At 41.4% G+C, this 24,670-nt stretch overlaps 1 protein-coding gene across 1 annotated transcript in view; it reads left to right on the top strand.

The window, feature by feature from the left end:
• The window catches only part of DGKI (diacylglycerol kinase iota), a 435,686-nt gene that overhangs the window by 309,222 nt on the left and 101,794 nt on the right, over window positions 1-24,670 (top strand). Inside the window, exon 21 of the mRNA XM_024741647.1 lies at window positions 7,004-7,104. Within this exon, the coding sequence (XP_024597415.1) occupies window positions 7,004-7,104 (101 nt within the window). The remainder of the gene's footprint in view (window positions 1-7,003; window positions 7,105-24,670) is intronic.

A 24,670-nucleotide genomic window follows, 5' to 3' on the forward strand; every position in this document is an offset into this window, starting at 1 on the left:
TAGCCATGAAGGCAGCAAACATTTCTCTGATATATGTCTAGCTTTAGTGCTTAAAGTTTACATATGTTTGCCATTAGTGCCTGTGGCTGATTACCTCAGTGACTCAAAACCCAATTCCGACCCAAATAGTAGAAGAAAAGTCAATAAACAGAAACCACGGAGAGAGAGCCATTTAGATTCTTTAGGAAGAATTTACAAATGCTTAAGAGCGATCTAACAAAGGAATAGGGCACTTCCATCCTGTACCTCACAAGTAGACAAGGATGGGGCAGAGGCTGACCAGCCATCTGCAGATGGAATAGGGGAATATGGCATCAGACGGAATAGCAGATACTGAATTAGGTGACATCTGAGATCTCTCCCAACCCTATAATGCTTTAATTCCATTACCTTGTTGGAGATCTGGCAGGCTAGCTGTCTCAAATAATTTGTAAGCTGTGGCATATTATATTATTATATTAGCCACCTCACAGATGGACGTCTTAAGGAGCCAAGAACTTAGTGAACGTCTATCAGAAAAGAATTAACAACCTTTAAAGGTACTTTCTCAGAAACATATGTCGGACAGTAGGAGGTCGTGATTGACTGCTGCTGACGCGATTTGGGTTTATCCTTGGCTCCAAATTCAAAAACCCTTTTACAATTTATTTCACAGTCCTGACTTATTGTTCTCTACTCCAGGCAGGAGACAACTGTATTATTAGAGTTCTCTCTGAACTCAGCAGGTGTCAAAGGTCCATTTTAATCTCTGTTCAGAAGCCTTGATTCAATTTGGTTTTACTGCTCAATGTAAAGGGGCCTACTTGGATGTCTTCTTGGATAAGTTATTACCAGTCATAGTTTGGAAATGTCCCAGGGCAAGTACGTAATTTCTAGGAAGTTGCTAAAGGGAAGGCCATTAAGTATAGTTATATTTTAATAAGGCCCAGCCTGATAGCTGATGAAAGGATTGGTGGTAAATGTTTCTGGTTCACCACTATTTAATTAAAGAACAAGCAGTCCTGAAATGGTTTACGTGCTTTTCGGGCAGGGACATCCTCTTTTCTTGTAAATTCTTCCCTCTTTATTTGTGCAGATCCCACTAGAGATAAGATGCAAGGGGCTGAGAGAGCATAATGCAGCATGGATTTACCTCCAGATCTAGAGAGCCAGATGGACAAAGGACGGAAGTGGACAGCCAAAGCAGGGGTTGCCTGGGGCTCCCAAAGAGAAAAGCCTCTAGTGAGCGTCTCATGGATGGTCTGATGCTACACTGTGCTCAAGCCTCAGGGCCACTGAGAGTCCCAGAAGGATTTGACTTTTTTTGCACTTCACTCCTTTATTTGTTATTGTAAACAACTCAGACCAGACTCTATTTTAGGTGCTGGAGCTGCAAGGAGGATGAGGAAATAGTCTTTCATCCCAAGAATTCACACTAGAAATTAATATTTTAATCAAAACTCCATTCGCAAAACAAGAACCAATTCAAATGAATTCTATTAAAGATTGGTTAGAAACATCCTTTATTATATCTAGGTTATGACTGAATAGAATCTCACATTTACATTTCTTGAAAGAAATTAAATCTACAACTATTACTACTCTTCCTTCTCCTCCCCCTCCTCCCCTCCTTCTTCTTCTCCTCCCTCCTCCCTCCCCCTCCCTCCTCCCTTCTCCCTCCTCCCTCCTCTTCTTCTTCCCCTCTTCCTCCTCCTCCTCATTATTATTTTTATTATTATATCAGGCCTCAAGAGACTTGTGATGCTTTTCTACCTTGCAAAGGAAAACTCTATATATGAGTAACAAAGGCCCAGTTAAATTACAGTTTGTCATAAAAACCGATGAGTCTACCTAGTGGTTTAGGGGTGAGTCTCACACTGAACCATTTAAGAAATGTTAAAACAGGACTTTTTCAAGGTACAAAATGTAGAATAATTATACAGCTTTAAGGATGTCCTCTGTAATGTGAATTAGGATTTATATCCTTAATATCTTTAAGTAGAATATCTTGCAAACATTCACAGTCCCCACTTGCATTCTCATTCAACGGACGATAGATGGCTATGTAACTCTGCACCTTGTCTCCCAACCCATGTCAGCGGACTCAAATCCTGCTAAGGTTTGAGATCTACTAACTCCTATTTAGAGCTATGACTATGGCTTCTGCTGTGATATTACTATTCAGGACTCCGTTTTTTAAAAAGGCCTGTGGAGATTGAAGAAGCATCAAGATGCTAATAATAGTAACAAAATAACAATACATTATACTTGAAAACTTACTATTTACAGGAGTGTGCTAACTGCCTTACGTGCATCTTCTCATTCAGTTCTCACTATATTCCTATCAGTCCTGTTTTCAGATCAGAAAATGGTTTTGAGAAGGTAACTTCAGAGCGCTGAATGTCAAATGTGTGTTCATTGGTAGAGTTCAGATTGGAACTAAGATTTTGCTGATTCTGCGTTCTGCTTTATGCGCTGTGCTGTATTGTCTTAAGGTTAAGTGGTGTTACTGCCAGGTGATTTGTGTTTCCAATGAGAAGAAGGGATTACGTGATGTTAATTGTCTGGAAGTGGGAACGAAAGCACCCAACTCATCCCTTCCATCCATGAGGGGTGCCTGTACGTAGGAGACTGGGATGAGAGGAGTCTTTTATCAGTCTGTGAGAGACAATGTGTAGTAAAGAAATTGATTGAAAGAATGAAGAAGGTTGGAGGCATGAGGAAGGAATTTGACACTAATGGATTGAAAGTCTCTGAAGAGTCAAATAAAAAAATCTATCGGCAGGAACTAAAGGGTAGCAGAGAATGATGAGAATTAGATCTAAGTTGTATTCAGGGAGTTGTCTTGATGGCTCTGCACCTACCCCCCGCCCCCTCCAGCATCTCAGGGTAACAGGTGTGCATAGGTGGAGAGAGAAGGTACAGACTGGAGATTTTGAGGCCCCTGTTAGTGACTTTGGCGAGAGGTGCTTTTATTACGGTTCTTGAGAAAGTCATGATGAGGATATTTGGGAGTTAAGTTCAGAGCCATCAACTTCCACTCTACACAAGGAACGTATTCTTGATGTTTCAGAGGAAATTCATGAGAAGGCGACAGGTTGGGGCCATTGTCCCGTTTTTAAAGGACGTTCACTGATTGCTGAGTCCTATTTTTAGGGACCTTGAGGGGTTCCATGGAAGTCAGGTTTAGAACCCCTGATACAGAGCTTAAATTAGTATAGAGTAGCTTGGGGTAGAAGTTGGCACAAAGGCAAATCCATTTTTACCAGGTTGTTAGTCTCTTCTATGCTCTGCTAACTTTCTTGGCAAAATTTAATTTTAGAAAACTAATGGCACTGCTGCTCCCCAGACCAAGGAAAAGCTTTGTCATCCTTTACCTCCGGTCAGCCATTAATGGGACACTAATATATTTTGCCATCAAGGGACACAATCGAATTACTTGGCTTTCATTTAACCTCTGTGCACTTTTCTCCCCCATGTTCTAGTTGTCTGTTTTCATGTTATCACTTGACCTGTAAAATACCAAGTGGGAGAAGATCCAGGAGAACCATGACACCAGCCAGGCTAGACGGTTTGCCCCCGGAGGAAGCCCAGCAGCTTGTTAGAAGTATCTAGGGAGTTCCTGCATGTGCCCTCATCTGCTTCCAATACCTGACAGCAGCAGATGCTAGTGTTTATTAGGCAGGACCTTACCTGAAAGAACAAGCTTCAGAATAATAATTATACCGATAATACCTAATATCGAGCACTTACAATGTGCCAGACATTTTTCTAAGCACATCACCTGTGTTGACTCACTTAATTCTCAAAACATCCCCGTGAGGTGAATACTGTTATCATCCCCACCTTTCCTATGGGGAAACTGAAGCACAGTGTCCTGATGAACCAATAACTGGAAGAACTTTACGTCCAATCCAGTCCATCTGACCTAGAGTCTGAACTCTTAACCACTTTGCTGAGCTGCCTCCTGTACCTACTCTTTATACCAGGGTCCAGAGTAATTCAAAGGGATTATCCATCAGGGACCCTCTGGGTGAATGTCCTCAACCTTCCTGATTGGCCTGATCTGGGCCACCATTTGATAGGAGGCCAAATACCAGGTACCCTAGTCAGAAGGCTGGTTTTAAGCAAGCCTCCACTGGTGGGAAAGTGGGATGTGTTGCAGGTTGTTGGGAGAAGATGGGAGATGAGAGCAGAAGAGTGAATGTGTAGGAAGTGGAAGGAACAGAGTGTCGGCTGGTTAGTGAGAGTCTCCACTCTTTTCCATTCTGGAGATGAAGTGAGATAATATATGAATTCATAGGGGACCTGGAAAGTTCTATAAGATTGGTGGGAGGCTGTGGTTCAGGGGCAGTAGTGTGTGGTGGGAATCAGTGGGTTCAGATGAGAACCTGGAAGGCAGAAGTGTGTGGACAGACAGCAGACAGTGTTGGATTTTGAGAAAGGTGGTTCACACTGGTTAGCCCACGGGCAGCCCCCTGGAGGAGGGCTACGGGGACCGGTCTGCAGTCACTCTCTGAATCCCACTTCCAACTTGGCAGCTGCTGCCATAGTCAGCTCTGGACTCCAGCTCACTGGAGAGGACCAGAGCTCACTGCCACTAGATCTGCTGTTAGCTCAAAAAGTGTTTTGGCGGAGCTCTTTCAGCCTCTGCCCTCTCTCTTCTCCTGTTACAGAGTATGATGGGCCACCGCGTTCTATGTTTCCAGCTTCCCTCTTATCTGCTACGCTTGCAGGAGAGTGTTTGCTAATTATAATCTTTGCGGTTCACTGGAGTGAACTTGACGTTCAAAAGATCGGGCACCTCTTGGGAGTTCCTTGGCGGTCCAGTGGTTAGGACTCCACGCTTCCACTGCAGGGGACACAGATTTGATCCCTGGTCGGGGAACTAAGATTCCCACATGCCATGTGGTGCAGACAACAACAAAAAAAAAAGATCAGGCCCCTCTTAATTTCAAAATCCGTATTTGGTGTCAACGGTGTGTGGTTACTCTGTTAATAATTCTTTCCTATCTACTTACATCTAACACCTAACACTGATATAATCCTTACTTCTACTCTTGCCCCGAGTTACCATTTATTTACTTATTGATGTACCTTTAAAATAATTACGTTACTTTTCTAAAAATGATGATACTCAGTGTAAAATAATCCCTAAATCCCCCCATGTACAGGTAGCCATCTCAAACAGCTTACTGAACATTTTCTTCAGACACTTCTCTATAAACTCCTAAATTCCACAATTCCCGTGAAGGAGATTATGCCATATGTAATTTTCAATGACTTTTTTTTTCACTTAACAACATATTGTACTCAGATTTTCTTTTAAAGGTAGACACTCATTTGTAATATGTGCCCTGCGTTCTCCTGTTTGTACCAACAGTTTACTTAGCCAGCCCCCCGTCGATTGTTCATTGACCAAGAGTCTGAGCATCACGTAGGGATCGTCCGACTCTGCTAATCCAGGCTCTGTGGCTTTGCTGTCAATCTGTGGGATTCTTGGCATCGTACAATAGAAGGAGCATAAAAGGAATGAATGAAGAGTCCAAGACTCTGCTCCCAGCTCTGTCACTTAGTAGCTCTGTGACCTTAAAATCACTTTACCTTTCTGAATCTCAGGTTCCCTACCTGTAAATGGCGGTGTGGGTACGTGTGATATTAAAGGTCTGTTCTGCTCATTCACAAATGTGCTTTAAACCACATCTCCCATCCCAACTTACACATGTCAGTTTTATTCACCAGTGCCTGTTAAGTTGGAGTATGTATGGAAGGAGTTGTTACACTTTGCCCTAAAATGAGTTTTTAGACAAGAGAATGAAATTAAAATTATTTCTCCCTCTTCCAGAGCTGCAGTGAAATTGTGTGTGTGAGTGCATGTGTGTCTGAGGTTGGGGTAGAGGTATCCTGCCAATATTTTTCAAGTATCCCTCTGTCCTTCCATCCATCCTTCTCCTCTTTCTTCTCTCTCCCGCCCCTTCCTCCTCTCTCGTCTTTCCTTCCTTTTTTCTTTTTCTCTTTCTCTCTTTTCCTTCCTTCCTTCCCTTCCTTTCTTTCTTTCTTTTCCTGAAGTGAATTGAGGACTAATGCTATTCTTTCTGCTTCAGTCAATGGGGACTTCTACCCCATAATATGACAGGAGAAGCAATAAAGACAAATGGGGATTGTGTTATATTAATATATTGAATAAATGTACTGTTCCGTAGTGGTGATGATGAAGATCAAATTATTTCCCTCGACTAATGCCCATGATTATTTTGAAAATATTAGTTAAAAACATCCAAGGAATCCAGGTAAAAGCCTTCTGAGGGTGAATAGGACGCTTCAGAAAGTTTGGTACGACCCCCTTTTAATTGTTCACTATCTATCCTGAACCAGTTTGAATTCCTTTAAAATGAATTGAATACTTCCTTCTCTTCCTAAAGAATGCATGTTATACGTGTTTTAACACTTTTCGTCCATTTTGGGGTCCTCAGTGGCACCATCACAGGCAACATTTATTGTAATTGGCTTTGACTGAGAAGTGCCCCCAGGGAGTTCGAGGTGTGTGGAGCCATTTCATTCTCAGCCCCGTGCTTTCTGGATTCTTGGTTTGATTTTTATGTTTTCCTGTCTCTTCTGAGAGCCAAGCTGTTATGGGCATATTTGCTAAAGCAGTTCTTTCCAGCTCTACACCACTTCTCAGCACTTCAGATTAGCTGCATCTCATTTATTGTGGAACTGAACACAGAATCTTATTGGAGTTTTTAATAAGTTAGTAAAAAAAAAAAAAAAAAAATGAGTGGGCTCCAGAAGCTTTTTCTGCTTATTCCCATGTTCTTACCTCCGTTCCAGAAACTTGAGGTTTGCAGAGACGTGTTCTCCAGATAATTGCTGTATTCTCATCAAGATCCCATGATTCTGGTTTGAATGTGAACTCTTTCTTCTTCATAAGAAGAGATGATGTTGCCTTTAGTCCGTCCAGGTGCATATGACTCCCAGTTCCATTCTCTCCTTGATATCTGACCATGCGGTTCTTGTTTTACAGTCCCCAGTCTGTCCCAGACCGTCTGAGGATCCGGGTGAACAAAATCAGTTTACAAGACTATGAAGGATTCCACTATGACAAAGAGAAGCTCCGGGAAGCTTGTAAGTTGGAAGTGCCTAATGGATATCACGGGATCAGCCTGTTTTCAGCTTCTTGGTCCTCCTTGGTTTGATGGATAGATCCATCTTGTGTCTGAAAGTCATGATTAAAGAAATGAAGGGAAGTGTAGTAACATGTGAACCCCAAGTGATGCCCTGTGGGCTGAAGAAGATGGAACTAGAAAAGGAAATCAGCATAAACTAGTTCTGCTCTTGATGCCACGTTAGGATTTCTTGGGTTATTAACCATTTTAGTCCCAGGCTGACCTAAAATGAAGAAAGCAGAATGATGGCGCTACAACATGGTATAGTAACATCTAGAAAATTCTTGAGACAGTGCACGTCTCTTCCTGGAGGCTGCATTACCAAATACTGTCCTCATTCTTCATGCCAGGGTGACAGAGTTATCTGGGAAGACGCGTCCTTCACTTCTAGCTGTTATGTGATTGTATGACGTCAAAGAAAGGCCCACAGCGTAGTAAATGTCAGGGTAAAATGAGTCATTGATGAGGTGACAGTGCTTCTGAGACCTCAAGTTGAGTCAACATACAAATTCCTTTCCAATGTTCGTATTTTCCATATGCTTCTTTAAATATATATAACTGTTAGTTCAGCTTGCTCAATATTCCATATTTATTGGGCATTTTTCACGTTCCAGTCACTATTTTAGATCTTTGTCTGTACCATGAAAATATATGAGGTAACTGGGGAACGTCGGCCAGAAGCAGTTAAGACGACAGGTGTGTTGGATATTAGGGTTCTCGGTTCCTTCTTCATTGTGGGGGCCAGTAGTCAAGTGCAGTAAAGGCAGAGAAGATGAGGGCCAGTGTCCAAGGGCACGGGCAGGGATGCCAACAGAGAGAAGGGAGCGTTGTAGAGAACCAGAGATTTATGAACGAAAACCCAAACTGGCCCCAAGTGTGGACCTGAAGGTGTAGAAGATGAAAATAGTTAAAACTGGCAGGAGTGGAGTAGGGGGCACATTTCTGAGCTCTGATTCCTGAACCTGTGATCTGTAGTGGGGTGTACTGGATGGAAGTCCCGAAATCCAGGGACAGTCTCAGGGTGGGGCAGGGACTTTCAGATCTGGAGGTGACAGTGAGCAAGGATCCGCTTCCCCCGTAACTCAGGCACTAAACCTACCAGGGCATCCTGTATGGAATTTCTCTCTCCATTCTTTCACTGCGTCAGCTTCCTCAACCTTCTTCATCCTTTTCCGTAAACGTCAGTATCCTTCAGCTTCTCCCCAGCCTTCTCGCTCCATCCTTCACTCCTGTTCCCTTTGGTAGGAATGCTTTGAGGTGGAGGAGGAACAATGCCCTGAGCCTCTGCATTTCCCCCTTCTGCCAATGGCAGATTATATTTTCTAATGTAAATGAGATTATGCGGGCCAGACTAGCACAAAATCTAATTTAACCATAAGGTGGTGGATCTATATGTTTGCGATGGGAGATGTAGCTACAGTGTAAATTAAACTGACTTTTAGAGGCTACTAATGATAAAAGAATGGTGTTTTATGTTCTTTTTCTTACAAACTTCTAAACAAATAGCTTACAAGTTTGAAAAATTTAAAAAGAGACTGGATCTCAAGCCAGTAATATTTTGCAGCTTACTGTCAACTCTGAGGAGAGGCAGTTAGGAGTGGGGAAGCTTTTGAAATTTTTGGCTGAAATGAGATTTGAAGCTTATCTGTGGATTTCAATGACCTCTTCTTATCTTTTCTGGGGCATTATCTGTCCACTATTGCCAGAGGTAATTGTGATTTGAGTTTTTACAAGATGACATTTCCTGGCAAGTACTCTGCTTATCATCTCTTATGTGATAAAACATCTATGTGAGGAAACTTCTTATATCAAATTGGGGGAGGTGACTTGATATAAATATAAGTCCAATAAATTCAGCCATGTCTTTTGGGACCCAGAAGAACAAAGAAACTCTCAAAGAGGGAATCAAAGCATTATCTCATTTTAAAGATTTGAGGAAAACAACATAGGAATTAGAAGTAAAAGCAGCCAACTCAGTCATTCTACATTTAATATATGGTGATGATGCTTCTCAACTGTGGTTGCTCAGGAAAGTCTGTCCTTGGGGGTTTATGGACTTATTCACACTCACCCTTTCTTCCCCGGCTCCAAATTGCAAGTGACTGCAGATTCATGGGAAGGCCGACAGCTCAAACTGAGTATAAAGGCAAAAACCAGTTCAAATCCCAATGTGCAGTGCATGCCAAAATAGGTTATTTCTGAAGCATTAATGAAATGAAATAGAGAGAACACATCTAGATAAAAGGGACTCTAGGAATGTGCTCTGACCTGCATCCTGGAAGAACAAAGCGGGTGAATCCTCTTGGGTCATTCATTTATTGTCAACATCCAAGTCCGAACTAGAGCAGGTCCTGCATTACTGGGTTCAAAAAATTAGTTCCCTTTCTTGATGACACACCAAGTGACTCATCCAGGCAGCACATGGCTGTTCTCCTTCACCATTTAATAGAATCTTGCTCATGTGTCTGGATCATTATTCACATTAGATTACAAGCTCAGATGTTTGTTGTCCTACAAAGCCCTGCTTCTGTCTGTAAGGCAGGACTCCATGGTAATTACGGGAGGGCAGCCCTTTTCATCGCCATATTTATTTTGGCAGAGAGAAAGATGGCTGTAGTATTTTAAATACTTCCTGTCTCCCTTCCATTTAGCCCCAACTCACCTGGCGGCATTTCCTCTAAAATGATAACACAGAGAGGGTTCGTCTTTCTCTCCTTCTGCTCTTATTGGTAAATTTCAGACCTGCTTAAAACAGTTATAGTTTTTTCACTGGATTTATGAATTATCAATCCTCGAGATAATGGTTATGTGGTCCAAGAGAGGAAAGTCTATTCAACTTGAAATAGAACATAAGGAGAAAGTAGCCATATTAAAAAAAAATTCTTCAAGTAAATCTATAATAATTATAGCAGAAACTCCCATAATCAGAATGAAGTATATAAATGGGTTCTTAATAAAGCATATAATCATATAGTCTAGGCAAAAGGTAATCAGTTTTTTTAAATTTCTTATATTTCTAAGTACAAAAGAGTTTCACTGACACATGACATACATGTTTATATTTGGAATGACTTGATACTGGCCAAGATGTAACTCTGTCTCCGGTAAACTGGCTAAACTTTACTCGGGCATCAGCTTACTCTGCACTTCTGAGTGGCCACGATAATTCATATGAGTCTAGGGCCTAAAGCAGAAAAGTAAAATCCAGTTTGGAACTAATTGAAAACAGATGTAGCCTATAAAGGTCGGGGGCATTGCCAACATTTGTTGTATATCAAACACAGTGTTCAACAACCCTTTTACATACAGTATCTCAGCACCATGGATATTAATCCGGCCATTTACAATTTAGTGTATCTATATAGTGGATAATATCTCAGTATATTATTATCTGGTTAAGACTAATGATTGTCGCTAATTAGATATTTAGGCAGTTGTCCTAATGGAATTTCCTTGTCTTCCTTGTTTAATGACTCAGTAGAAGCGTCAGAAACATTTGTGTTTGAATCTCACTTGCAACCTTGACAAAGTAATTTTACCGATGACCAAACCTCTCATCTCTCAAAGGAGAATATAATTGCAGCCTCAGTAGGGTGCTGTGGGTTACATGTAATGTTGTATATGAAAGCCCCGCTGCACAGTCTGGCAACATTAGCAAGCCTTCCCAAAATGGTAGCTGTGATTGTTGGAGCTGCTATTCCAAAAGACACTGCTATGACATTGCCCTTCAATCTGCAAGTCCACAAGCCAGGCTCAGAGCAGCTGCCCTTTTTTTATATATATATCCTCTCACCAAACTGCACACGCCATCGCCACCCTCCAACTCTCTTTCTCACTTTCAGAAATAGAATTGAAAACACTAGTATATATTAAAGATTACGGAAAGAAAATATGAGTAATCATTTGATTTACTTTTATTGTGTCAGCTAGTACAAGAGACTGCTACGATGGCAAGGCATTTACACCTGTGAAAGCCATATTTAGTGATCTGGTCAGATGTCTGCAAACTCCCTCTCTTAAGTCCTTATACATTTCTTAAGTGCATCATCTGCTGTCCATCATGGAATATTTAAAAATAAACTTTATTTTGGAATAATTTTAGATTTGCAAAAAAGTTGCAAGGATACTACTAGGAGTTCCTCCTACATACCTCTTACCCAGTTTTTCTCATTGTTAAACATTTTATACCATAGTACGTTTGCCACAGAAACGGATATTGCTTCATTACTGTTAACTAATCGCAGTCTCCTCTGGTCTCTGACAGTTTGTCGGTCTTTCCTCCACCCCCCACCCCCATGACCTTGATTGTCTTGAGGAATACAGGCCAGTGACCTGTACAATAGCCCCTATTACGGCTTCATCTGTTGTTTTACTCATAATTAGACTGGAGTTGTAGGTTCTTAGAAAGAGTACTGCAGAGGCGAAGTACCCTTCCCATCCCGTCATATCAGGGGTTACCTGATTCCCACATGACGTGCTTGTGATGGTAACCTGATCTCTTCGTTAAGGTTGCATTTGCCCGGCTTCTCCACTGTGAAGTTCCTGTCTTTTTACTTTCCCTGTGCTGTTCTTTGTAAGTGAGTCACCGTGTTTCACTCATCCTCAGAATGGGGGGATGTGGGTCATTGGATTTTGTTTTGTTTTGTTTTCAGTTCTTATGGATGACTCAATTGCCTCTGATAAACATGCCAAGATGGCGGAGCCATTCACTCATGCATGAATCCATGCTTCCAAAAACTGTACATTTGTATCAGTTATATGTTGGCTATCACCCTAGATGCTAGGCATTGAAAGATGAAACCAGGACATGTAACATTACAGTGTCATTTATTCAATACACATTTATTGAGTGCTTACTCTGAGCAAACAGTGGTGGAAAAAGAAGAGCATAAATAATCCCTGAAAAAAGCTCATCAAATGAGCTTTTTCTCATTTGATGAGGATTATGATAGAACTAAGGAAACGCTAAGTATCTGTTTTCTTAGTAAACATTTAAATAAGGAAAGGAAGGGATGGAATATATAAGCAAGCGTGACAAAAGCCAATCTGACTGCTAATTAGTTGAATGACCTCGGGCAATGCATTTACCCTCTTCAGGCTTCAGTTGCCTTATCTGCTAAATGCAGTGGTTAAACTCTGTATTTCCTCAGGGTGTACTATACGGTAATAAACGTTGAGCCCTGTAGAAATGACATAGGACTTAAAAATTTTCCTCCTGACCGTGCTTACTTAGGGAAGTTTTTAAAGCTCCAACATCATTCATTGTAATGATTGCAAGCATAAGAACGTGTTAAGTGCATTTTGCTTCGTGAGTTTGCTAAAAACACTGATTTTTTTCCCCCTATCGATTGCTTCATCTAAAATTGAACCTTTCCCCATCCTAACAAGTTGACAACAGGGCCGTTCAGTAGAGATTAGGCCTCCATTTGGTGGATGTAGGCGTTCCATTTGAAATCTGTCTGAGGAGTTAAATGATGTCAGTCTGTCCTCTGAAGGGCACTGTCCATTGCTTTGCAAGTGTTTATGTTTATTTCTATTTTCCTGAGTTGACATTTACTCAGAGTTTTGTGTTTAGTTTCCTTTACTGTTCTCCCCTTTTGTCTGTATCTTGTATTTATCCTTAATAAAAATGTAATGCCGATAAATAAAAATAATTGTAGTTAATGCATATTGTACTATTACTGTGAGCTAGCAAATGTCTTAATATTTCTACACATATCATATAATTTAATTCTCCCAACATCTCTGTGTACTAGGTAGCATGGTTATCCCCATTTTATATATAAAGCAACTGAGGCCCAAGAAACTTAAGGAAAATTCTAAGGACCTGACATTCTGAATACTTATTTAATCACTATGCTCCCTATTTCTTCCAAGTAGTAGTTATTTTCTTTTATAAAATATTTTTAATAGCATACTTGTTTTTAAATCTTTCACAATACTATTTCAAATGCTTTTTTGTATTTAAACTGACTTTACCTTAATTTACCAGACTCTGGTTTGTTGGACAATTTTCTGTTTTTGGATCTTTCTGTACCCCCCAAATACATCTTCTGTTCATAAATCCATGTATTTGTTGACTGCTTACCATATTTCTAGTACTACTTCAGCTGACAGGGATACTGAAAAGTGCCTGCCCTCATACAGCTCATATGCCATTTGGAGAATAGACAAGTGAATAAGTGATATAGCAGTAAGTGCTATAATGGGAAATAACGCAAGAGTGACAAAAGATCCTATTTTTGATAAGGTGATCAGGGAGAGACTTTCTAAAAAGGTAACATTTAAGCAAAGACCTAAAAGTAAAGGTTGAGTATGCACCTGGATTTCTGAGGGAAGAGTGTCCCTAGGCAGAGAAAGTGGCTAGTGCTAAGGCCCTGTGGTGCAAACATCCTTGGACTATTTAATGCACAACAGGGAAGTTCATGTGGCTGGAACCTGGTTAGCTGGGTGGAGAAGGGTATGAAGTCATTTTGAAGTTGTAGGAAAGGGCTGGCACGTGGAGGGGGCCTGTAGACCATGGAGAGGCTTTGAGTTTTATTCAGAATGTAATGAGAAGTTCCAGGAATTATTTGAGAAGGAGTATATAACATGTCTGCATTTATTCTGAATAATTCTGGCTGCTGAGTGGAGAATTGACTGCTGGGTTGTGAAAGTAAAAATCAGCGCACCAGATACAAGGCTAACATGATATTCCAAGTGAGATGTGTGCTGGAAGTTGAGGGAGTTAAAGTAGCAGAGTTGGGGAGAAACAGTTGGACTTCGGATCTATTTTGGAGGTAATGCTGGTAGGATCAGATGATGGATTAGCTGCACTGCGTAGGAGGAAAGGGTGATTCAAGGATGCCTCTGAGGTTTTGGGCTCTGCAACTTGGTGCATAGAGTTGGGGCAGATGTAGAGGACCCAGCGGTGACCAAGAAGCACAGAGTGAGCTAGGAAAAAACAAAAAACAGGAGAGCTTGCTGGTTAGAAGCCAAGAGAAGAAGAATATTTTATAAAAGAATAGTGACAACTAGGTCAAATGTTCTATGAAGGTGGAGGGAGATGCATGCTAAGAACTGGTCATTGGATTTGGATAGAGGGTGGTTATTAGTAACCTCACAAGAGGTTGTAGAGGGAAGAAGGTGAATAGAGTAGGTTCATGTGCAAATGGGACCAAAGGAAGTGATTCCACATAGACTGCCCTTCTGAGATGTTTAACTGGAAAGAAGAGAAATGGAATGGGGGCTGGATGTGGAATCAAGGGAGGTTTGTTGTTGGGTTTTTTTTAATTTGTAAGCTAGTTCAGCTGTGTAGGCTGGTGTGCGCGCCGATGGGACAGTCCACTAGAAAGGGAGAACTTGATTCAGGAGAGAGAGGGCCAGCTGCAGGAGCAATGCCTTTGGATAGGTGGAGATGGGGTTCAGTGCACGGTGGAGGGGTGGGGACAGTCCCCCGGAGTACGGGGAGGGAAGGCAGAGGAGTGGGTACAGAGGCAGGTAGGTTGGGGGATTTGGTACCAGGGAGAAGCAGAAGTTCTATTCTGATTACTTTTATTAGTGACACAAGGAGCAAGCGTTACTAGCTACCAGTAGGGAAGGGAAGTGTATCCGTGTTCAGGGAAAAAGAAAAGGGAAAGTTTGAAATAGCAATTTGAAGAGTGAGACGGTGAGTGGCTTGGGAGGAATTGCGAGCAGCACGTTAGATCTGGAACCTTGAGCTCCTTGATTTTTTTGTAAGCATGGAGACCCTGACCTGTCAGTTCCTGGGGGTCTTCTTGGCTTATACACGAGTGCATTCCTTGTCTTGCTAACTTCCAAGACTCAGATACCAGGGGAATATTAGGCTGAAGGACAATGATCTTATTTTTAATATAATCCCCTTCATTATCTAATTCTGTTTATGATCCAAAGCCTTGCTTTGTGTACAAGAAAATAAGAAGTGATTCCAGAGCTGTGCTTTATTAGATGCTAATGATGTTAGTTAGGTCTCAGACAAGGAGATGGCCTGAAGTGTTCATACCGTCATTGTATTCTTCTTTCCTTGTTAAAACTTAGCCTTGGGTAATGAGAACCATCAATTGCAGGTATATTCTTAAGTCTTGCCCAAAGGAACATTTTTCCTTTCTGTTGGTTTATCCTGTGTACAACACACACACACACACACACACACGCACACGCGCGCGCACACACACACACACACACACACAATAATGACTAATTCTCACTGCTTATATACCAACCTAGTCCGGTTTGTTGTTACCTTCCCAGTTTGCCAGCTCTGGGATATGAACTCAAATGGTTGTTATGTTTCTTTTTGAAGACTTTCTTCTAAGAACTTTGCATAGATTTGATACTTTTTCTTTCTTTATGTTAATGTGTGTTTGGTGTGGCATTAGCCACCGCAGGGTCACGGCATCATGTTTAATAATAAATAATAACAGTGTTTGCCTAGTGCCTCATAGTTTACAGACAGCTGTCGCATACACTGGCCGCGGGCATCAGCAGAGGGACACTTACAAAGGTGGCTTCACACAGGCTCACGTAGCTGCGACAGGATTTTAGTAAGAATTTACATCTCCTCTCTCCTAATCCAGTGCACTTTCTAACCACAACCCTCCTGCTTTGTAAAGACATAGCTGTGCACTTACAAAAATGTGGGTTTTTTTAACATCTTTATTGGATTATACTCGCTTTACAATGGTGTATTAGTTTCTGCTGTATAACAAAGTGAATCAGCTATACGTATACATATATCCCCATATCCCCTCCCTCTTGTGTCTCCCCCTCCACCCTCCCTATCCCACCCCTCCAGGTGGTCACAAAGCACGAAGCTGATCTCCCTGTGCTATGCGGTTGCTTCCCACTGGCTGTTTTACATTTGGTAGTGTATATATGTCCCTGCTACAGAAATGTGTTTTAAAAAAGAATTTGGGGTCGTAGTTCTTGTCCTTGTTTGTGTTCCCTGGGAAACCCACTCTGAGACTTTTGAGCTTTATGTGTTAGGAGGTTTACTGGAGATTCTCCAGGAGGGAACGGTGTGTGTTAGGAGGTTTACTGGAGATTCCCCAGGAGGGAGCGGTGGATGTGGAGAGCGAGGAGTAGCAGAGCACTCCCACAGGGACATTTGGATCTGGGATCGCCATTTAGAATTGTCCCAACTGAGGCAAGGGTTATTGGAGAGCGTTCAGGCTGTCCCTTAGGAGGAAGCGAACCCTGAGTGAGGTTGCGTCCTTCTTAGAGAGGGGCTCAGCTGTGAGCTGTCAACAGAGCCAGCACTTTCAGCGGCTGAGGGAATGAGGGCCTCCATCCCATTGTGGACCTGCGGGGGGCACATCTGTTCTGAAAGCACCGTCTTGTCTGCGTAACTCAGCACCTGATTTTTGAACTAAAAGGCCAGGATGTAACCACCCACACACCCAAATCTTTGAGTCCATTCATTCCCTTCTTCATGTAACAACTATTTATTGAACACTTATTATGTACCAAGCACTGTTCTAGGTACTAGGAATTAGGCTCATGTATCACTAACCTCCAAGTTTCTCTCTTTACATCCTTTGGCCTGACCTCCCTGCTATTCCAAATTCAGGGAATTGGAATGTAAGCTAATTACTTTCTTTAGGTGCCTCAGAATGAGCTAAGGAAAATGGAAACCTAAAAGGTTAATGCTGACCTTTTCTTAAAGGTTCTGTTTGCCCTGAACTACTATCAAGCCAAATATTCTCCTTTTGGAATTTGAGTAATTAAAATTGGAGATCTAAATGCAAGGTAATATAAATTTCAGGCTATTTCTAGCCAAACATTGTAGTCAGAGATAACACCAGATTTTGATCCTCAACAAGATGGATACTTATTCTATATGTTGATCCAACTTTTTGGTAAAGATACTGAACTGAACAGAACGAAGGACAGAAATATGTGCTGGTCTGAAAATAACCTCTTTGCAGAATGATTTAGAACTACAATTTTATTTTGCTAGTTATGTGAATAAAAGCGTCAGGCCTTTCATAGTTCATACTGGTGGAAAGCACTCTTGCTTAATATTTACTGGGCTTCCCGAATCACTGATCCACTGCCCCTCTTCTGGAGTCACTGATAAGCAGAATTAAAGCATTCCCTTGGTTATCGGATGGTAGAATTGTGTTTTCTTTAGACTGCCCTAGTTCACATCTCTACACGGCAGTTGTCTATATATAATTTGTTTACTCTTTTTGCTTTCACGAAGAAACTTGGGCCCGTATAACAGATTTTAGGACATCTTCTGTTATGATTCTTCACATGTATCCAGTCAGCTCAAATTCAGAGCTGCATGACTGAATGTTTCTCCAATACCCGTCGGTGACCTTGCCCATTACCGTCATGTGCAGTTGACAGTAAGATGTTAAAACTGTGAAGAGACTTGAGCCAGTGTCTCTAAACATCTTTTTTTTTTTTTTGCGGTACGCGGGCCTCTCACTGTTGTGGCCTCTCCTGTTGCGGAGCACAGGCTCCGGACGCACGGGCTCAGCGGCCATGGCTCACGGGCCCAGCCGCTCCGCGGCATGTGGGATCTTCCCAGACCGGGGCACGAACCCGCGTCCCCTGCATTGGCGGGCGGACTCTCAACCACTGCGCCACCGGGGAAGCCCTCTAAACAACATTTTGAGTATAGTATTTAACTAAATTTTGGGTCTGGTTATGAATCTTTTTGCTTTTGGACACAGTATTTCACCTTGACTTTCACATGTATTTGGCTGGCCAACCCATGTAGCCAAGATTTCCATGTCACTGTTAAGTGCTTGTTATCTCCCTTCCAAATACTAGAGCACTGGCAGTAAATTGTCAGTGGTGGCTCTTCCCTGTATCTCGGAATTTTGTGAGTATTACCTTCCTAATGAATGTACCTGGACAAAAATTATATTGTTTTCTAATGCCCATTGTCAGGTGCCTTCTAGAACCTTACAGTTAATTGCTTCTATCACATTTAACACTGGGAGTGCACTCCAAGGAATTTTATAAATCATTTTGTTATTCTAGAATTCCATTGTATGTGACATTAGGAATCCTCATTGTAATGGAGTTCCCTTCATCAAAAATAGAACTTTTCATCATTGTTAGTAAACCTTCAGATTAACTTGGAAGATGATGACATTTTCTAGAACTGTTTGACCTGGACCTTTGGTTTCTGTTATTTACTAGAAGATAGTATTGGACCTTTTGCTTTTACTTTCTTCTTTTATTACTGGTAGTGCATGAACCAAATGTATCCAAAGTAGGAAGAAAGAAAACTCATGCAATGTTAAGCATGTTAGCTGTGATCGGGTTGCACTCTCCCTCTGACTCCTTTCATCTTTGCTCAGAACACAGCTTCAGTGTGTTTTTTCTGGATTTCTCTTTCCCATTTATGCTTTTCCATTCATCATGTGCTAGATGCTGATGATTGGAAAGATAAGAAGAAAAGGATCGATTACTCTTAGTTCCTGAGACGATGTGGTCTGGGCCTTGGGGGGGATGTCTAGGGAGTTACAGTCTCCCCCTTCCCCCCCCCCCACCGCCCCACTCCCTCTACCTGCTCTTCTTTCTCCAGGCTTGAGAATATTCTCTCCCCAATTCTGCCTGTAACAATATTCTAACTCTGAAATCCCTTTCAGATATTTTAGGTGTTATCAATTGCCTTTGAGGCATTTGTAAGTGCTTCTTATCAACCATCTTTCCAAGGGCCACTTTTATATCATTTCCATCACCTATCTCTTCCCACCCCCACTCTCCTGCCTTTTTCGTTTTCCTTCCCTCTCTCCAGCTCAGCAGGCCACCGTCTACTGTGGTGTCAGGCAAGTGTGTGAGAAGGTTGTAACTGCCGTGGCCACTCTGAACAGCTGTGAATCACCCTGGTTTCTCTTCCCTCTCACCATCCAAGTCATTATGGAGCTGATTCGTAACATCTCCCACATGTGTCTCTCCCTTATCTTTACTGTCTTCCTCTATTCCAGACAATAGCATTGCTCATCTCATTTACTTCTATAGCTTCCCAACTCACCTTCCTGCTACTCACCTTGTCTTCCACTAATTTGCCTTCCACATCTCTGCCAATGATTTTTCTAACATGTTGTCAAAGAAAAGTCACATGGACAAGTTAAACAGGCAAGCAAGACTTTATTCAAGACTATTGCAGTAGGGGTCAAGACGGTGGCAATGGGGAAGAGAAAGTGAACTCTGCTGTGAGTTCAGGCGGGACTCTAAAAAGGCGGGAGACTTTTTAATCACTGGGGTGAGCAAATGGAAAAATGCTAGAGGACTTTAGCCATTTGATTAGGCTATCTGTGTTTGCAAGTTGTCACTTATTAGCTACCTATAGAGACTAGGAACTGGAGCAGTATCTTCCGTGAACGATTACATGTCAAAGGGATGGGTTCTGGGTCTTTGGGAAAGATGTCCAGGGTTGTAGAACTGGCAGAAGGCTGGGAGAAGATTTACCTCTCAAAGGGGCAGAGAAAGAATTTATAATTCAGAGTCTTCTAAAGTAAGTACTCTACGAAAAGGGAGGTCAGGGGCCTATAGTCAGGGAGAAACCTGTCTAAAGTTTAGTCAAGTTAGGGGCAACATTAAGCCCCCCGAGCACAATGTAAATCTTGAAACCATTTTCTGATGCAAACCTTTTAGCATCTGCCAATCTTTTTGAGAATAAAGCCCCAACTCCTTAGCATAAAAAAAAACCCCACAAGCCTCTGGCCTTGGCCTCACCCCCTTTTACTCTTCACCTACCTATCTTTCTCAATCCTGAACATTTGCTTCTTTTCATGCTCTTGGTTTCTTAGAGTCTAAAGATGATCTAAGGCTTAGAGAATTCCCTTTGTCTAGAAAAACTCTTGTGTCTCTTGTCAAATGTCATTGTTTTCTTCACTTGGGAAATAATTCCTTATGAAAGCGGATCCTGCTCTGGGGAATGTGTAGCTCTCCTGAGTCCTAAACACACTTGGTCTGTGACAATCAGCCTTCCTCGTACAATGTGTATAATCAGTAGGATGTTTTTATGTCACTCCCCTTTTTACGCTCCCCTGTGACACCTTGAGGGCAGGTACTGTGTCTTCCTTAGTATTATATGCCCAACTCCTGGCACTGGTGGTGTCCCTGGCTCGAGAAAATCCTTAAAATTTGTTTGCTGTGTAATTAAGTGAATGACTTGCTGACCTGAAAAGTATTTTGGCACAATCCCTTGTATATACAACGCACATTTGCCAAATTAAATGAAAATACGTACCACGAGTTGTTATTCAAGATTATTACTAAGTATGTAAGAGGATTAAAAAGAAACATGACTTGTATGTCCCTTGGGTTGCCATCAGAATAAATAGCAGAATTTGATGTGTAGTTTGAAACCCATATTTGTAGAGAGCCTGCTAGTTTCTGGAAAGCACATCTTCAAAATATTATCCTCAAATCAAATGCAATGAAAACTACATAGTTACTTTTATCTTATGGGTGACACTTTAAATTAACCATGGAGAGGACTCGGTTCAGCTCAAGTCATGAAGTTCAAACTCTAGGATCATTTTTAATCACAGGCACCAGGGGTGGTGAAACCTTTGACAGATCCAGGCATGGCATGGTGAGATAGAAAGTTCTTAGGGTGTTATGTTTCCTTTCGAATGCTAATATGCCCATTAATTTTTCCTCTCGGTTCCAGGTGAACAGTGGGCAGGTAATAATGACAGGTTGTCACACGATAAACCTGTGGTACACAGGGGGAAAATTGGATTGAAATATTGCCAACTCATTCTGTTTAATTATCGTCAGCCATCAAGTTAGAATTTTAGTGCCCTGATAACCCTGACACATTTGGAACTAACGAGGTAAACTGGAAAGACTCCACTTGTCCCCTGCCATCCTCCCTTAGGGCTTTCCTTCCTTCCTCTGGTCCACCACCTCTGCTCCTTGCTGTTTCCCTCCAGCCCCTTATTCCATCATCCTGTTGACTTTCTGAATAGTGGTTACACTATGGCTAAGAAAGCAAGTTTATTTTTCTGTATGTCAATATTCTCTGGTATCAGCAAAATATCTGTCTAAGGGAAACTCGGAACAGTTTCTTTTTTCCCCCTTTTCTCCTGCTTTTTTTTTTTTTTTTACTAATAGACATTATTTTTTAGAGAAGTTTTAGATTTACAGAAAAATTAAGTGAAAGTACAGAGTTCCATATATCCCCCAGCCTCCAGCACAGTTTCTCCTATTGTTGACGTCTTGCGTTAGTGTGATACATTGTTACAACTGATGCACCAACATTAATATATTCTTATTAAGTAAAATCCATACTTTACGTTAGGATTCATTCTTGTGTTCTACAGTTTTATGGGTTTTCACAGAGGTATTACATGTATCCACCATGACAGTATCATACAGGATAGCTTCACTTCCCTAAGTACCCCCTGTGCTTCACCCATTCATCAGTCCCTCCCCCCAAACCCCTGGCAACCACTGATCTGTTTACTACCTCCATAGTTTTGCCTTTTCCAGAATTCCGTATAGTTGGAATCATGCAACATGTGGCCTTTTGAAACTGGCTTATTTCTTCACAATATACATTTAAGTTTCCTCCATTTCGTGGATTGAAAACTCATTTCTCTTTGTTGCTGAATGATAGTTTACAGTGCGATAACCAGTTTGTTTATCCTTTCACCTATTAAAGGACATCTTGGTTGCTTTGAAGTTTCGGCAATTATAAATAAAGATGCTATGAACATTCATGGGCAAATTGTTGTGGGGACATAATTTTCAACTCATTTCAGCAAATACCAAGCAGTGCAGTTGCTGGATCACATGGAAAGGGTTTGTATAGTTTTGTAAGAAACTGCTAAGCTCTCTTCCAAAGGGGCTCTACCATTTTGCATTCCCACCAGCAAGGAATGAGAGTTCCTTTTGCTCCATGTTCTCACCAGCGTTTGGCATTGTCTGTTTTTTTCAGTCTTAGCTATCCTAGTAGATATGTGATAGCATCACATTGTTGTTTTAATTGGCAATTCCCTAATGACATTGAGCACAGTTTTCATACAGTTATTTGCCATCTATACATCTTCTTAGGCAAGATGTCAGTTCAGATCTTCTGCCCACTTTTTTAATTGACTCTCTTATTGTTGAGTTTTAAGAGTTCTTTGCATATTTTGAATACCGGTCTTTTATCAGGTATGTGTTTTGCCAAGATTTTTTTCCCAGTCTGTTTTTTCTTTTCATTTTCTTAACAGTGTCTTTCACAGAGCAGAAGTTTTCATTTTAATTGAGTCCAGCTCATCAACTTTTTATTTCATGGATCATGCTTTTGATGTTGTACCTAAAATGTCATTGCCAAACCCAAGCTTACCTGGCTTTTCTCCTGTGTTGTTTTCTAGGGAACAGTTTCTTTTTCAGACTATTTGTTTCTTAAGACCGCATATAAATTGATAGAAGGATAGCGAATATTTGACAAACTGTCTTGATTATGTCAGTAAACCTAAAATTAATGCTTAAGGGAAAGTCAGGTTTTTAAAAATGTATCTCTGGAGAGTGTTAACATAAAATACATTCATTCTAAGATTATCTGTATTTTTGATGGTTTCCCCAACTGTTCAAAATGCATTTCTAGTTTATGAATTTTTAACCCTGTTGTTACATTTATTGTTCTTTTCAGAAAGTGACAACCTTTTTATTTAGCCTTAACAGAAACTTTGCAATTCTAAAATTTTTACGTATATATTTAGAGCTTAATATCCAACCTTTGTAAATCCTTGCATTTTCTGAGGAGTTCTTCCCTAGGGTTTCACACCTTCTTTTAATGATCCTATTGAAGATGGTTTTGTTTGCGATTTGAATAGGTAAATAGCCCCATTTAGCCGCAATTCTGTTTGAACAGGAATTGCACTATAATCGCTTACGTGTCAGATAATTAAATCCTTTCTTTCTTTTTCAATGCTGAGCTTTCAGCCCTTTCTTTCCACAGTGATACCTTGTTGAATGCATCACAGTATCTTGCAGGGAATGAATTAGCTGCTGTGAGTCTTCTCCCTTTTCATAAATCCCATTAACAGTTTCATGTGGATTTCATAGCAAAGGTGGCTCTTTCTTGCTTTGGCTCTGAGGGTCTTTGCTTGGGTCATAAAGCAGCCAGCTGTGATTCCTTGCGGGTTTGGTTGGTTCTTTTATTTACATGCTTTGGTTTAGGCTCTGGCCTTTCGAAGCTTTGGTAGAACACATTATCTGCTATAAAAGTCACCACATTTGGTCTGCTGAAAGTGGCTTGAGGCTTTATGAATGGCCCGTACATGTTGATATAGAATTAGGGAAAATCCATGAATTTGATAAGGCTTATAGGAGTGAACATAGGGTGGATTTGCAGATACTGTGTTCTACGGGCACTGACTTCTTTACTCTTCGCGATAGCCCGGACAGGTAGGTACCGTGATTACCTGTCTTTGCATGGAGACCTCACATACTATATTGCAGAAGAATCGAGGGCAATGCAAGCTCATTGAGTAATCAAAATGATCAAAAACATCTGCCACTGGGATTTTCCTGAATAGTCATCTACCAAGAATAAACGTTAAAATGAATGGTATGCAAATACCTATACTAGCAAAAAACTACCAGATTAATGATATCGAATGTTTTGAATATCTTACGCATCTGACATAATGAACTTTTTCCACCTCAAGTGAGAACGTGGGTTTTACATTTAGTTTATGTTAACTGTCAATCAGCTCTTCGGCTCAATATGGGAAATTCTAAAGCAGTGATTTTCATAGCAAAACAAGTCATGTGATTGTCTGTAACAATTCTGATTGAAGTCAGAGGTACTCGTACGTGCCATCTCTACTACCCCCATAATGACGAGTATCCTGCCCCCCATTTTAGAGTCGCATGTAGTTCTTTATGAAGTAAGAAACAGTTTAATTCTGTGACTCATATTACAGACAGGGTTAGAGCTTGTCAACTGTTCGGATAAGCTTGATCCACGGTCTGTAAGGCCCTTGGAAGCTGGCCTACTGGAAAGGGAAGGGAAGGGAATGGTGGGTCTTTAGAAGTGACCCCACCCCTGCCAAGTGTGTTTCTGAAAATGTGCGTGGCTTGACTCATGGTTTCTGAGTCCCAGGGGCATGCTCCTTTGTCCCGGCCTGGAATTGCTTACCTTGGCTTTGCTTCCCGAGGATCACAGCCTTTCCCCAATTCTTGTGGAGCTCTGGATACGCGACTTGTAACTCCCCCCTCACTCCTTGGTCAGCCTGTCAGCAGTTTCTAGCTTCACCTCTCTGAGCTCAGTGTTGAAAGGAGAGACTCCACCCTCTGTGTGGCCCAAGTTTGACGAGATGGAGGAATAGCGCAGGAGATGGGTTCTCCAGTAAGAGAAGCCTGGGATGAAATCTGGGTGCACCATTTCAGAGCTGTGACATTTCAGGGCATATTACGTAATCTTCCTGAGACTGAGTTCCTTCATTTTAGAAATAGGAATAATCATATCCACCTCTTAGGATTGTGGCAAAGGTTAACAAACACGGTAAAACTAGTTATCACAAAATCATTCTTATCATGTTCCTCTTCACCCAGAT

Source organism: Neophocaena asiaeorientalis, unplaced genomic scaffold (genome assembly GCF_003031525.2).
Source record: "Neophocaena asiaeorientalis asiaeorientalis breed wild unplaced genomic scaffold, Neophocaena_asiaeorientalis_V1.1 scaffold692, whole genome shotgun sequence".
Lineage (NCBI taxonomy): Eukaryota > Metazoa > Chordata > Mammalia > Artiodactyla > Phocoenidae > Neophocaena > Neophocaena asiaeorientalis.